Here is a 16,176-nt window from a genome sequence, read left to right on the forward strand (position 1 = left end):
AGTGGTTGAAAGGTTTGAAGTTGAGGCCGGATATGCAGATGCCTGTCCACTTCACAGTCGAGTTGAGCGTGCAGTGCATGCAGGCCTCGCAGGTGGGCGGGTAGCAGAGTGCGTGCTAAGGAAGGCTGCTCTATGTGCAAATGAGGCAGAACTCTGAGAAGGAGGGTCATGCTAGAAGATGTACACAGGAAGATTATTTGACTCTAAAATCATGCCAACCAACATAATGTGATAAAACAACGCAATGCAACACTAGAGATAAGTGCCACTTTTTTTTTAAATAGAGGAGGCAGCAGGAATGGTGTTAATCAGAAAAGAGGAGATAAAAAGGTTTGAAATTAATTAGTGAAAGAAAGAGAGATAAAGTAGAGCCAACATCAAGGAACTGATTGTCACATGCATGCAAATGGGTGGATGGAAAGGCATTCAAATGAAATAGAAAAACATAGACATCCTTGAACTGAAGTATAGTTTAAAATGCTAAAACTGAAACATTCACAGCTTGATAAATCTCTGAGAATAACTTAACGTGACAGCAGTGAGTAGGATTTAGGTGCTCTTTGGGGCCACACGGGGGACACGAGGGGGACAACTCCACACAAGAAAAACTGACACACAGACGGAGACAGGGGAGCTAGTGTGGACCTCAAAGACAAAAGCAGACCCACTTCACAACAGCATCACTCCTCACTCCAAAACGAACAGAAAAACAAATTATATTTATCGGGCACAAAACATATATGACCAAAAAAAGACTTCTGAGTATCTCTCAGACATGAAAACTTAACGTCACAGCCTCACAGAACTGAGAATCAGTCAAACACATAAAGCCGTAATACACCTGTGGAGACACAGGTCTGTACAAATAGTTTCTGAATGACATGAAACACACACACATCACAGCATTATGTGTCGTTTGAATCACACATGGAGGAGACATTATCGTCAATGTATCCTATTAGGATTATGTTTTTGTAAGACAGTGCTCTCTTGACGCTCTAACACTGGTTCCCAACCTTTTACAGCCATACTCATAAACCCATGTATTCCTATTAAGTGTGAGCTGTTGCACCAGGAGGAGCAGTACATGCTCCCACAGCTTGCATTTAGTAATATTAGGTATCTATTGCTTGAAAAATTACATTTCCACGTAATAATTGTTCATCAAAATAGTTGCCAATAATTTTTCTGTCAAACAACAAATCAATGAATCAACTGAAGATAGACACTTTAGAAAAATGCCACCTTCCCCGTGAGTCGGTCCCTATTAACGACAGACCGTGGTGGTGGGAGAAGCAGTTAAAATACTTTTCTCGTGGAAGAGGAGGATTTTTGTTTCTGTCGTTATTTATTATGACCCTATTTATGTGTCATCCAGGCAACGTGGCTCATCTTTAGCGATCATATAAATGATTCTTATGTTAATAATGAGGACACAGATATGTGTTGTATCATATATTATGTTATTTCAAACATGATAACATAGATTACTTCCTCCTATTAAATTAAACAGTATAGGTCTCTGAACTTCTGTCAATACTTAGTAGATGCTTTCTCTCCCATTTAATCAGAATGATTAATAGGTCAAACATTATGTAATCCTGGTCTATGCAGCAGTGCAACCTTCATCCAGCATTTTCATTTCATGGGTGCTCCACTGTGGAGGCCAAGATGGCTGAGTGTCATTTACTTAGGGGGCTGACATGCTTTGAGTGGGAAGTATCTAAACGTATATGTATAAGTTGGTGTCTTGTATGTGATCACTATCAGATAGGTCTGTCCTTTCCAGAGAGCACTGTTTTAGATAATCCTTTTTTGAGGATGCTTTTATGGACTCTTTGTAAATAAAAGTTGTTGTTTTTTAATACACAAAAGCCCAAAAGCACTGTGGCAATGCACACCGTAATGCAGAGGGCATCAGTTAAAGTTAAGAGGGACAGAAAGTAAGAATGAAAGAGAAAAGTCAAGAGGGGTAGAAGTTTAGAAAAGCTGAAATACACTTCCTGCTTTCAAAATGGGACTTATCCCTCTCTGCCCTGTTGTTTTGCCACATTTTGGAAGGCCCCTCCCTTCTTGTGAGGAGGAGACGGCATCTTACTTACATCAAATAACCTTTCTATATACATCTCCTCATTGACCTTATCACGAAGTATATCCTGAGAGTGGCGCACAAAGGTCACATAGCCATCGGCCACGTCCATCCCAGGTTTCTGTAAAACAGAAACAGAACAGGGTCGAGCCTCAGGAGAGCAATACGGACACACTGGCAAAGGACTGTTATCGAGAAAGGCAGAAAAGAAACATTGTTGATGATTAAAACAAAAAGTAGCTTGTTCATCTGTAAGTAAACAGACTGGAGCTCACGAGCACACAGGGAGGTAGGGTGTAATAGCACTTACAGGTACATCCACATATTTAGAGGCAGCTTTCACCTGAAATCAGAACAATATGGTTAAACACAGGCTGAGAGTGTGTTTAAGAACATTTTTAATTCATATTAAGACCATTTGCGCTGTTTTTTTAAATGTATTTATTTTTAACTTATTTTTTTATTCTAGTGCAGATATAGTACATGAGTTTTACCAGTACTTCAACAATAGCTTACTATGAAAGATATAAACATGTTTTTTTTAACAAACACCCTCTTGGAAGTATAATGTGGTTTAAAATTGAAAAAGGACAGAACAGTACAAATCTGAGGAAGCCTTTAATGCCAGCTTTATGAACTACACTACTCACTGGACATATTTAAATTGATGTTCAATAACCATCCCTAAACATAACTGAATCAGCCCATTAAGGGCAACGGGGCAACAAGGGACTGAATAAAGAGAAGCTACATCTCACCGTGAAGGAGAGGAATGAAGAGAAGAGGGTGCCTTCATCATATCTGGAAATCTTTGCCAACACGCTCTCCAGAATGACAACAAACTGAGAAACATGAGAAAAAATTAAATTAATTCAATAATTGACAGAGGCATACAGTATAACCATGGTAACAGCACTGCTATACTAGTGTGGATGGTATGCATGCTCACAATGACACTGTTAACATGCTGAAGTAGATATTATGTTTCTACTATGTTCACCTCTTTAGTTTAGCATTTGATAATTAGTATAAAATACAAAGACCAGCTGAGGGTGATGGCAAGAACAGGAGGTTTGTGGGTCATAAACCAAGTGAAATGTGTGAAGCAAATTTCGTAGAACTTCAAATAAAAGTAAAAGGATTCATCATCTGGAAACCTTGAATGTCTCCCCACAATTTAGTGATATTGTAGATATGGAACTATATCAGAAAATAACTATAAACTTAGATCTGATGTTGGCACACAATGAAAATGTAAGGGATCACCAACATCATAAGAATTTTTCTGGGCATCACCACAAAATGTCAAGCAATTCATTAAATAACGGACCGACCTGCAGACAGACTTCTAACTATCCTTACTTGTACTATCACATAATATAATACATCACCGAGTCATTTTCACAGTTGCTATACAGTCATACCTTGGCAACCATAAGCTGGATCATGTCTTTCACACTTTCCTCAATCAGTTCGTCTATCTGGGTGTGGTACTGTTTCTGCAAAGATAAGGTTGAACAAAACATCTGTGTGACAGATACTAACTACATAAACTAATAGTTATTTATTAACATGCAGTCTGTGTCCCATGTGCAGATTTTACCTCTTGGCCCATCTCCATTGCGCACAATTTAGCTGATTGCTCCTTGGCATCCACCATCACGTTGAACATGGTGCATAATGTTGGAGAAATGCGGAAATCTGTGGACCTGCTGCTTTTTGTCAGCTTGGACTCAAATGCCATCCGAGTGCTGCAATGCAAGTGAAATATTTATACCCACTATGATATTAAATATTTAGTAAATAACTCATTCTTGACATTTGGTGCCTCTTAGTATTCATGTGTATGTCAATCTTTGTATTTTTCATGCAGGGACACACAAACACACCGCTTGACGCAGTTCTCGATCATGTTGCTTGACATGAGCTGGATGCGACTCTCGAGGTGTTTGGCAAACTCCTCCTCAGGCCAGTGTAGGTCCCTGATGAACGTCTGGAGGGCGTCCAGCTTCCAGAAGAGGTCCTCTGACGTTCCGGAGCCATTACTACCATCGACCCAAACACAAACACACACACACACACACACACACACACACACACAGGTCAGAGGACAAACGCCATCCTGCTGGAAAGGGGGTGGGGGTAGGGGTGCTGTGGCAGGTGCAGAGGAGGATGCTGTTCCTCCGCACTTTGACAGTGTCAAACTATACTGACCATATACTGACTGGTTGGTCTAAATATCTGGCTTAATACAGGTGTTTGTGGACAGTCAGTTTATGGGTGGAAAGGACTGGGCAGGGTTTACTATCACAACTCAATAACCATGCTGTAGAGTGTGATTATTGACTGGGATGTGAAGTGGCCACATGCAGGTAAAGTCACTGCAGATACAGCTGCTAATCACACTGTGTCAAGACAAAAGAGAAGGGAATGGAGAAGTGAGAGAGGGCATGTACAAACGGTATTCATAGGCCAAGTTCTTTGACCAACAAAATTCTCCAAATTGATTCTCCTTCATCACAGGCCCTCTCTCAACATCCATGTCCCCAGGCTGCTGGGGCCCCTGGAAGAATTAAACAAACCATGCAGACCTTTTGTATGCCTCCTGAGTAGATCTCATTGGGAAAGAGCTGCAGGAAAGATGGGAGGTGATAAAGCAGAGGGGTAGAAGTCTGAACACCAGTCGCCTAGTCTCTCCGCACTATCAACTCCAATCCAACCCTTTATCTTTCCTCCCAATCAGACTACTAGCAGGTGGTCAAGGTCAGGGATGAATCTACGGCCATTTGCAATATACAGTGCGCTAAGAATCACTAAAGCAAATGTCTGTGGACAACAACTCTAGGGAGATGCAGCTTCATAACTGAGAACTTGACATGCGAATGTGTGTGTTTCCGTCTATACGTTGTTGTTTTTTTCCGTTTTTTTTTGTGTTTGTTTGTTTGTTTTGGCCTGTATCTCCACACCTCAGCTCAACAGCATGCATGTTGAGACAAATGAGAGTGTTTCTCATTTTTAGAAAGCATCTACTCTAACACCTCTCAGAGTGCCCTTGGCATGAACATGGACGTCAGAGAGTATTTAAATGAGAGAAAACATACAGCAAGTGATTGATCTCCAGAAGAAATGTGTCTTTACTCCAAACATTTATTTTAGTTTTTGGCTGAGGGCATCTTCATACCAAGGCAGTCTCTGCTTCCTTAATATTTCTAAAGCAAACTAGTTGAATACACACTCTGAGTCATATATAGCAGCCATCCATGACGGGGTAGAAAAGCTAGGCATTTGTGGAAGGTTAACTGATAGTCCTGCTACTGGCACTGGCAGATTTGGTACTTTGGGAATTTGGAGGTTCACATTTGGTAGATTCACATTGGGCAGAGAACTTGTTAAACTCCTGCAGAAAAGACAGACAAAAAGAAAAAAAGAATCCATAACAGTGGTATGGGAGCTGCAAAAGGCATGTAACACTCATCATAAAAGTAATGTAAAATCTGAAATCAGGTAAAGACATACAAGTGAACACATAAACAAGACCAACAGTTATTGTCAAAAACGTACATTATACCCTTAGACCTCCAGTAGTAAAGAGGTCTCAGGGTGCACACAAATACTGTATTAAATGCAACGAGAAGGAGAAGCAACTTAATAATGAAAAGAATAAACACAAGTAAAGACCAAGAAAAAAAAATCCCTTAATAAATCTTGAATATAATATTTGCAATACAAAATGCAAAAGCAAAAGTGTGAAGACCACAACTAATGAATTATAACAGCAACATAACAGACTGGAGGCCTTTTGTTTCTGGCAACATGTCAAAGCACACATTATGAATGTTAGTTCACCAAACAAAACAACAGGGATATGAGGTGTTGCACTGGCCCTATTGTGTTGGTAAGACACATACATTAGTCAAAGACTATTTTCAGAATAAATAACCCATTTCTTTCAGAGGGAAAATAGGTTATCAGCCCACTCATGGCTCACTCTTTAAAAGCGAACCTACAAGCCCGGGTGAACATTACAGCTGCTTCCCAGATTTGCCAGCCTCCACACACTGAGTCTCACATCTGAATATAAAAACCTTGCATCTCCAACCATCCTACAGCCTCACTATAAAGACGGCAGCTCCTTACTTCACAGGCTCCCAGGACTCTCGCTCAAAGCCCTTGTGAATTGACTGTGCTATGGAGGACTCCATCAGATCCACATATCTAACCACCAGAGGAGCATACAGATCCTGAAGGTGTTTGTGGAACCTTCCATTGCACAGATGATCTGTGTACAACAAGAGAAAAAAGAGTCATTAGTCTCTTTGTACAAACATAAAAATAAGTGTCTAAAATAATTTGGGAGCTCACAGTCAGTCCGGAGGAAGTCATTGAGAAGCTGGAAGAGGGGGAAGCTGTCCCAGCTCTCAGGGGACTGGATCTCCAGAGCGGCATCCATGTCGATGGCATAGAGGGCCAGGAAGGTCTCTGCATGCTCCACCATGAGGTCTGTCCACCATGCAAAGGCCTACAAACACAGCAGGAGGGAGGAAACACATGTGAACAAAGGGCTCCAGTTAAGAGATGTACAGTAAGTACGCAATAAAGAAAGACAAGGAAGGACGGAATAATATACACAACTGGAGCTCATTCGTTCTTCAAAGAAAATACCTTGAGAGCTCTGTATGCTTTATGGTAATCTATGTCAAATGAATAGAAGAGTGGGAAATGTGCTTATTTGTATTCTCGCCGAAAGTTAGATGAGAAGATTGACCTCTCTCTTATATTGTTCCCATTATAAAGCTATAACCAGCATCCATTAGCAGGAAACAGGGGAAAACAGACCAACCTGGCTCTCTATAGCAACACATTTAAATAAAAAATCCGATCAGTGCTTCCGAAGCTCATTAACAAAACGTTAAATCTGGTTTGTTTGATCCATTAAAACCAAAGTGTATAAATAACAGATTGGGGTTTTACGAGGGGTTATGTGCTCAGCGACCCCCTGGAGTCACCACAGTCGAACACATTGTGGTGCATAAAATTAAACAAACAACATAACACTTCTAAATCAGTGAGCTGATAGGTGGATTTTGCTTCACCTCTAAACAGAGGCCAGCTAGTGGTCTCCCCTAGCTTCCAGGCGTTATGCTAAGCTAACCAGGTGCTGGCTATGGCTTTATACAAAACTAAGTGTTATACATTTGGTATCCATCTTCTTATCTAACTCAAACTCATGAATACTGAGTAACTGTCTGGCGCAGTATGTGGACTCCTTTCACATACACTTTTCACAGAAAGGAAAGGCTACAACTGTCTGAATTATGTTTGTATTGTGTGTGTTTTTCCAATTACATAGGCTACTCTGAGATTAACAGTTCATATTGATAAGGATTTAAATGAGTTTATCTGTGGCAAAATAATCACAGAGTAGGATTGCATGTCCGTGCCTTGTATATACATGACAGCATCTATAGATATTAGGGAAAGGTGCTTCTCTCATGCAAATGTAGAGCTCCATGCATGCCTTTCTCTCAAGCTAAGAGATGAAGAGTTCCACCATTCACATCACTGACCAACCCATAGCTCCCACTGAGATGTGAATATGACTTATGCACATCTTCTAGTCGGCACACCAAAGACTGCAGCACACAGCATCTCTTGAGTTGCAATGCATCCGTTCAAATTAGTTCAATAAGTCTAAGACTCAGCTGACAGTTTTCTGGCACAGTCAGGATTTGCTCACCCGTCGACAGCAGGAGTACGGTAGTTGCTTTGCTGGCAGTCTTGGCTCGGCTTATTTGCTTATCATTCAGACATATCATGTTGCCAAGTTCAATAAATGTAGCTCGAGCTTTCCAAATTGTGCTGCATGCTTTATTTTTATAATGTGTCTGTTATTTTTCCCATGTGGCTTTGCAGTCAAACCCTAACTTACCTGCCTACTTACCTGCCCACTCCCAACGTTTAAAAATGATTGACAGTTTTAGAAACAGGCAGCAAACAAAGCTCTTCTCCATCACATTCAAGGAGAGATATTCTTATTGCGGACTGGGGGGAGGGGGGGGGGGGATTTCAGGTTTCCGATAGATGAGGGAGGGGGAAATGCTCAAAGGTCGCCATGCGGAATGGCGTCCAACCTTTGATCGAGGTTGAGGGACACATACACGGCCCTGAAAGCTTTTGGGCAGACCCAGTGTTCAGCCAGACAGACTTTTAGCACTGTAACAATGCAACCGCGTCAAGGGAACAATCCTAAGGGAGGGTACTGATGCTGAGGGGTTAAGGAGACGTGGCATCATCTACTTGACATGCACAAAGCATTATGGGAATTTCTCATTCAACTTTACTACATACCTCTTTTCCCTGCTTGGACAGTCACCAATCATATGACAGTGAGAACAGAGGAAGATGTACAGAACAATAAAGTATTTTTGAGCCATTTCTCTTGGAAGGGTTTTAAACTAAGAATAGACAGCAGAGAGGGATGGAGGAGGAGAAGCTGGGGAAGTAATGCTTGAGCAAGGGCGGACCGTGAAATTAATCGTTGAATGGAGGGGAAACAAATGTTCATGGTGGATCAAACTTCAAAAGGTTCACATGGAGCATACTTTGGGAGTTTTACTGGTTTAGCATGCTTGAAGATAAAGGAAACCTCTTTATGGCCCGATGAACATGCTTTATGATCACAATTATGTTGTGCAAGCTACAGTGCCTTTTATTTTTTTTAAACATTTTTTCTCTCACTTCTATGCCTACAAACCCACCCAGTGCTACAGTATCTATGACATCATTCTCTGTCTAGAGAGGTGCCTCTTGCCATATTGGCGCACATGCCATACAGGAGGGTCGTGATGGGGACTGAAGAGGAAAAAGTAATAAAAATACTGTACCGATTGATCTCCAGAACTTGTGACTGCCGCCTGTCAAGCATATTCAGAGAGATACAATAAATCTGCTTTATCTGGATATTCTAAGATCACATCGGATCACCTTCAGATCGACACAACGACACATGCTCATCATGCTTTCCTACCAGCTCAATGTTTATAGAAGCAAATAAATTACTATCATGGTGGTAATGCTACTCTAAACTTGAAGTTTACTTGTTGCTCCATTACATTTATCTGACTGCTTTATTCACTAGCTACTTCTCAGAATAGAATTAAACAATAAAAACAAATGATGAACCTATAAAATATAATGCATTACTATTGTTACGGATTAAACTTGTGCGTTGCAATCTTTTTTTCTCATAACCCATTACAAAAAGAAAACATGATTTAGATGTCATTGAACTTCCCCTCCAAACTTCTCAGGTGGTTTCAAGGTTGAAAGTAAAATGTTACAATATTTCACAAAATGTATAAATGTAATTTCATAAAAATAAAAAAAATGTGATCATTGTTTTTTCCTCATACAACAATAATAACAATGTAATAATGTTATCTTGATATATCCCTCATATTCTAGAAACTAAGCAATCTCACTTGTGATACTTCAAGTATCTTTAGCTGATAATACGTCTGTACTTCAACTTAACTAGGATTTTGAATGCAGGACTTCTCAATTAGATGTGTTACTACATTATTAAATTAGTCATTTTACTTCAAGATCGAGCAATTCTTTCACCACTGGCTATTTTGTAACATGAGTTTTTATTTTATGCAGATATTGTGAGTAATGTTTATTGTGCTGTATTTCTGTTTACCTTCCCGCTTTAATACTGAACTACGTAACATTGAAGCACAGAGTTATGATCTGCAATCAGAGCAAATAATTGCACACATGATATAATTGTATAGTTAATTTACAGTCTCCTCAAACACGATGCTTTGATTCCATATAGCTATGGTCTGTTGAATACCAATTAGAGCTCTCCTAAATTAAATTCATTTTTGTTACCCACAGATGAAAGCAGCTTTATTTATAGAGGGCTCATAATAGGACTAACTCTCCTGTTGAGGGGCGGAGTGAGATAAGAGTGAGAGTATAGAGGGAAAGTGTTTTGAGGAGGAGAGGGTTCTCACTCACCTCTGCGTGGTGTTCCTGGTTCTGCTGGAGGACCTCTATGACTAACTCTGCCAGGCGAATTGTTTCCTCCAGCTTTTTGGCAGGCGTGACTAAGCGGCCTACGTTCTCTGAGACAAAAGGATGAGGATGAGCGATGAGTGGTTAGTCAAGCACAGAGAAGGATTCCAGCGGGATTGTAATGAATATTGAGATGATATTTCCTGTTTAGATTTTAACTTTAAATAAAAGTATAAACACACTGTGATATTTATCTACCATACCCTCATAAAAAGTCAAATGTGTTCTTATTTAGATGCATTTCGGGCTGCATGAAAAAGGGCAAGATAACGTATGTGTTTGAAGGATAATCAGACTTATGTTGGAAGAGAATCAGGCACGAGCATAGTGGCCCTGAGATGAAGGTGCAATGGAGCATCGAAAACATGCATATTGTGAAGTGGTCGTGAATAAGCCATCTGCATAAGGAGCTCTCACATGGTAACAAAAACACTCAAGGAGCGCACACTGGAAAGATGATTCATTAATTCTGTTGAAACTTGAAGAACTTCAATTTCTATCCAAAAAAATCTAAAAATTACTTCCTTGAAGCAGGTCATTGATTTTGTGTGTAAAGACATTACTTTGAATCAAAACCCAGACAAAATACATTATGTGTATGTTTCATTAGATTTTTAAGATTGTTTTGAATATTATAAGTCTGCTATTATCTCATAAATAATAGACAACTAACAAATCATTTGAATAAATGACTTTCAGTTGTGTTTTCATGAATATTTCTTAAAGTGTGATGGCGTTGGGTTTGTTATCAAGTTTGGCGCACTGAAAATGGCTTTGGCACTCTTTGATTGGTCTAAATTAGCAAAAGCTCAAAATAACTTGCTTATACCTTTGCTGAAAGAATGATCTGATAAGACAGTTAAACGTCATGAAATGGGAGTATTCAAACAGCACGACTATGTGGAATGATAAGTGTATAATTGGAACATGTAACTGAATGACTACGCAAATCAAAAGCACATATATACATCGCTCTACATACAACAGGTGTGGTCTTTACACTGCAGTTACGATTGGGGCTCTTTTGTTGGGTTCACTGTTATTTTAGTGAGTAGCATTTTATTAAATATTTCTCAGGTATTTATACTAAAGCCAAATAGAAACAAGTATCTATTTTGGAAATGTGGCTTAAATAGATTTGAAAAAGTTGAATCTGCCACTTTCTTTATTTTAAGATTACAAATAATACTCCAGACATTGTCTTTCGGGACATTGAATCAATACTAATGGTTGGATCACATTGATTTATATTACATTGTGTTGTCGTAAGGCCCTGTGAAGGGCAGCAGTGGGAGCAGATCTGAAAAATGCTTGTAATGTATTTTGTCCAGAAGAAAAGCATCGTGGATCTTTGTGGCTTTATCAGCACCGTGAACGTATTTCATTAATCAGAATCTATGCAGTATGTAATACATCTATTATGGTGCTTAAGCACCAATATACAATGCCTTTAACTACTATGGGATAGTAAAGGGTCAGTTCACCAATATTACAATAAGTGTAAAACAAACAATAAAAAAAGAACTATTTTAAACAAATCCTTGGTGGTATTTAGTCATGCAAATCTTTTTGGATCGTGACAAAAGTGAGCCATCTGAAACCAGCGACAAATAGTTTGTCCATTGAAAGAATGTTTCCTGTCAATTGTGAATTGTCTAAAAAAATGTGGTGGTTTTTTATCTCTTTTTTAAAATTATGTTACATATAATGTTTGCTTATAACTGTTTGTCAAACCAACATTTATCATTAGGGACACTTATGTTCAGATGGAGTTTAAGTTTAGGTAACATACAAACATAACTATTTGCAGGACTGTATACCAGGAAAGTAAGACATATTTTCTTGTTTCCTTTCTTTTATATAGTTAATTTGACCCTTTAAGTATCTACAATTACATTTATTTGTATCTAAGATGTTATATAAATGTATAATTATCAAGTTTATCATCTTGACATTTTTGCTAATATGTGTTGCAGTTGATGATGAGGATAACAATAAAATGTTGCTTATGTCCCTATTTTACCTTTATACTTTCAGATGTAGGAAGATATGTGACTTGCACTTTTTTGAAAGAGATTGTATTACTCTATAATTATTTATGTAAAAATGTCAGTTAAATATCTTTTTCAGTCACATACAACCCCAAAACCACATGACTGTTCTGTGAATACAACATTCCACTAAAGCTGAATTACATAGTAAGAACACTTCTTGGACAAACTAGTCTTGAGCCACATCTGAAAGTATATAAAGTAATACAATCTCCAAGTATTTACTTTATAAAAAGATGCTTTAAACATGCCAAGACGTTAGAGCACTTGAATGAGTGTATATTTCAAGGGTGTTCAATATACTATATGGAGATGTGCTACAGGTCCATCTGGTGCATACATGCATATGTTCTGTATCTCTTGTGTGTGGAGGGGTGAGGTCTGAGTGCATGGACATGTGTGTGTGTGCACTGTGGCTAAACCACAAGCTCAACATGGGTTCACCTGGATCCTTTTGATCCTTTTGATCCTTTTGACCTTTCTCAACTTCAGGGAGAGAAAAGGGAGAGAAAAGATAAAGAGGAGATGTTTAGAATTAGCACGGTTTTGGGGTTATTTTCACGATACAGGGTTGGGGGGCGGGGGGTGGGGGGGGGGGGTGTTAGTCATCACCATGTGACCCATCAAAGAATCTGCTGGGACGAGTTCAGCTCCAGGGAGTGAGCGTTCTAGGCTACAGACAAACGTCACAAACATACAATAACAAAAACAGAAACACTGAAATATTAGCCTGTGGAAAATTGGAAATTAAAAAAGTGATAAGATGTTTGTTAACAAACAGACAAGGCTTAGACTATCGTAACAGGTAAGACACACAAACAGCTGCCGACTTCATAGACAGGACACACTGAGTGAATATAATACACAAACAGAAGCTGTCTCGTCATCCTCATACAATAGATGCTCCTTCACTATCTGTGGTGTCACGGTGAAAGGAAAGCCTACCTGTTTGGCACAGCACACCATTGACACAGACCAAATGACTGGAGGATATAACAATGTAAGCAATGTAAAAATGCATTCAAGTCAAAGGAATCGGCATCCAACCAAAAGAAAGAAGCTTACAGACCAGACTGCTCATTCATGTCCATCACAAACAGATGGCACTACTAAGAAAGGACCCCGACTGATTCAGTGTGGTACTGCTCAGATCTCTTAACTGGTGCACTCCCCACTCACTCTCACAGACAAAAGGCACAGATAAAAACAAGCATGGGAAAAGCAAAAGCTCTGGAGGAAGAGGAGAGGCAGAGGGGGTGATGAGGTGACAGAGTGCTTAAATAAGGAGGAGAGAGACTGGGGCGAGGATGATGAAGGTACTCACGGATGGTTAAATCCATCACTTGAGACGCCAAGCAGAAGACAGGGTGCTCAAACATTTCCCTCTTTTTTCCTATAAAAAAGGATCGGGGCATGCAAGAGGCTGGGGTCAGAGGTGGGAAGGCAAGAACTCAGAGTTTAATGGGAAGAGGGCTGTCCAGGTGAAAACGAAATGCTGTTGGCCAGGAGGCAAAGTCAAATGTTTGGTTTATTTTGAAACCGGCGCCTCACAAGGACAGTGGAAAATAAATTCACATAGCATGGCAAGATAGTAAGGTTTAAGTTCTTAGTATCTTGAGCACCCTTGGGGATTTGTTTCAAGGCATAAACAACATCAGAGTTTTCTATGAATATGTTAAATGCATGTCAATGCATTTAATGAGTATACTGGAAGCAAAATACACAGCAAGAGAGAATAAGACATTATAAAATGTCTTGTCAATGGTGTTATTTTGGATATGTAATCCATGCCAGTAAAGAAAGGCTGTGTTGTTATGTCTCAAAGCACATGCAGGTGGCTGATGCTGGTTTGTAGGTAGTCAATCCCAGCATTCCTTTGGTTAGAAGCCACAAATAAAGTGATAACTGTGGCGAAGCCCACAACTGTGAGGGAGGAGAAAAAAGCAGGAGCAGAGAGCAGGGAGGGAGAGGAAGAGTGTGGTCTTGAGCAAGAACATAAGATAGAGGTGAAAGGAGAGCTGCTGGTATTTCAAGACAAGGGAGTAAAGAGGGGTGGACAGAGTCGAATCAGAGAGCTAAAAGCTGCAGTAAGATCGTGGGAGAGGTGCATCGACTGGCAGCTGAGAGTCAGAGAGGACATTCAGTTAAGCTGAACTCACAGTCCAATCATCAAATGTCAGAGGCCAGGAAACTACACAGCTTGAATAGTCAAGGCACAATGAGAGATCAGCACATCAACAGATTTCAGGGCTTTGGATTTGAATGCATTTTTACTCACACACCTCTACACAAAAGCCAACTTGACCTACAGAACAGCACAGAGCTAAAGCAGGCCTGAAACAAAGGAGAGAGTTATTGGACTGAGAGACAGAAAGTGACCGACACACTGTCACAAATAATTTGGGATGCGACAAATCATTTGGGATATGGACACAAATATACCATATACCAAGTGAATTCACCATGTGTAAATAAATAAATAACAGTGACAAGTACAATCTCATCCTGGAGTAAGAAAGAGGACGTCTGAGAATATGCTTCATTGTTAAAAAGAAAGTAAAGAATCTTATTCCACAAACAACCACTGGCTGAGCATTTCAATCAGAAAGCATACATGGTTAAATGACTGCATGGCATACACTTACATTTATACAAATTGTAATCATTATATAACTAACCCATTTACTCCATTTTGTGTGTTTCTGGTTACCTTCAATTGTAGCATATTCTTTAATCCGCTCGTAGTTCAGATGAGCGGCCTGCTCCAAACATTTGCGGATCACTCCTTTAACTTCTTCTGGTGGAACTGGGGTCACAATGTCCTTCATCAGGACCTGCAGGCCACATTAAAAAGGAATTATGTAACCTGTTTTATTAAATAACACAGTTGTTGTCTCATGGAGCATAACATGCTTTTTTATATATATTTACATACCCTCTCCAGCAAAGATAAAGTGGCCTTCAGTGCTCCTTCTGGACGACCGAAGGGGAAACAATATCTAGAAAAGATGATGTAGGCATAAAATGTAATTAAAGTTGACACATACCGATAGGCAAAGTGTTTTGGGACTTTTGTGGTTACGTGCTGTTTGAGAGTCGGCAGTCACCTGAAATTTACAATCTGGTTTTCCAATATCACACGCAACCTCTCCTTGATGTCCTCAAAGCGCTCCTTCTCGTCCACTTTCACTGTGCTCAGCCCGTCTGGCCTATGAGGATCACACCCACACACTTTAAACCAGCTGTAACCCTGAAGAGGTTCACGTTATGCAACCTCTGAGTCCGACGGGAGCAAGAACCAAAACAATTAAATAAAAACACTGGTGGAAAGCTCTGCGCTACCAATGACCTGCCTGCAAAATTGTGTCAGATGTATTTTTTTTGTTCCCTTTGTGTTACATATACAAATAGATGACAATGTCTCACCTGGTTTGCCCTTGAACGAGTGGTATTTTGGAATCCTTTCGCTTTCTAAACTTGAATATGAGTGCTTGTTTAGAGGCAGTGCGAGGATCTGGGCTTTGGGAGGTCTTTGGGGACAACGGGGCCTCATAGCCCAGCGGACCCCAGTAATTGTTGCCCTCTCTGACTTTAACGTACGCATGGGAGGATGAATAATATGGACAGTGAGAGACTATGGCAACAAAGGATAGAGAGAAAAGAAAACAAAGAAAAATGGTAGAAAACAAGGAAATGTGTAGATATACAATTGATTAACAACAAAACATGTAACACAAAAAGCTACAAAAAAGTGAACAGAAAATTAAACAAACTAAATAATACAAAATGACATAGATGGAAGACAAAAAATGCAGAGGATGCCATGAGGCTGCCTTCTCTATTATGTTCTTGTCCAGTGGGATTAAGTGTATCCACCTACAAACTATCAGTTTGCCTAAAGGAATACAATCTATATTATCATCTCAATGTGCTTTCAAATCATGTTCAGCAATG

The 16,176-nt window shown here is 39.7% G+C and overlaps 1 protein-coding gene across 10 annotated transcripts in view; it reads right to left on the reverse strand.

Moving 5' to 3' along the window:
- cadpsb (Ca2+-dependent activator protein for secretion b) overlaps window positions 1–16,176 on the reverse strand; it is a 70,108-nt gene that overhangs the window by 4,352 nt on the left and 49,580 nt on the right. Inside the window, exons 14-29 of one of the 10 annotated variants that reach the window (XM_056436605.1) lie at window positions 15,649–15,807; window positions 15,330–15,431; window positions 15,158–15,221; window positions 14,933–15,056; window positions 12,667–12,708; window positions 10,115–10,221; window positions 8,974–9,003; window positions 6,452–6,608; window positions 6,227–6,368; window positions 5,325–5,486; window positions 3,979–4,134; window positions 3,693–3,840; window positions 3,514–3,588; window positions 2,848–2,931; window positions 2,400–2,432; window positions 2,103–2,210 (exon numbers count right to left, since the gene is read on the reverse strand). In XM_056436605.1, coding sequence (XP_056292580.1) covers window positions 2,103–2,210; window positions 2,400–2,432; window positions 2,848–2,931; window positions 3,514–3,588; window positions 3,693–3,840; window positions 3,979–4,134; window positions 5,325–5,486; window positions 6,227–6,368; window positions 6,452–6,608; window positions 8,974–9,003; window positions 10,115–10,221; window positions 12,667–12,708; window positions 14,933–15,056; window positions 15,158–15,221; window positions 15,330–15,431; window positions 15,649–15,807 — 1,693 coding nt within the window. The remainder of the gene's footprint in view (window positions 1–2,102; window positions 2,211–2,399; window positions 2,433–2,847; window positions 2,932–3,513; window positions 3,589–3,692; window positions 3,841–3,978; window positions 4,135–5,324; window positions 5,487–6,226; window positions 6,369–6,451; window positions 6,609–8,973; window positions 9,004–10,114; window positions 10,222–12,666; window positions 12,709–14,932; window positions 15,057–15,157; window positions 15,222–15,329; window positions 15,432–15,648; window positions 15,808–16,176) is intronic. The other 9 variants (XM_056436608.1, XM_056436607.1, XM_056436606.1 and 6 more) reach the window with 9 other exon arrangements.

Source organism: Pseudoliparis swirei, chromosome 18 (assembly GCF_029220125.1).
Source record: "Pseudoliparis swirei isolate HS2019 ecotype Mariana Trench chromosome 18, NWPU_hadal_v1, whole genome shotgun sequence".
Taxonomy (NCBI): domain Eukaryota; kingdom Metazoa; phylum Chordata; class Actinopteri; order Perciformes; family Liparidae; genus Pseudoliparis; species Pseudoliparis swirei.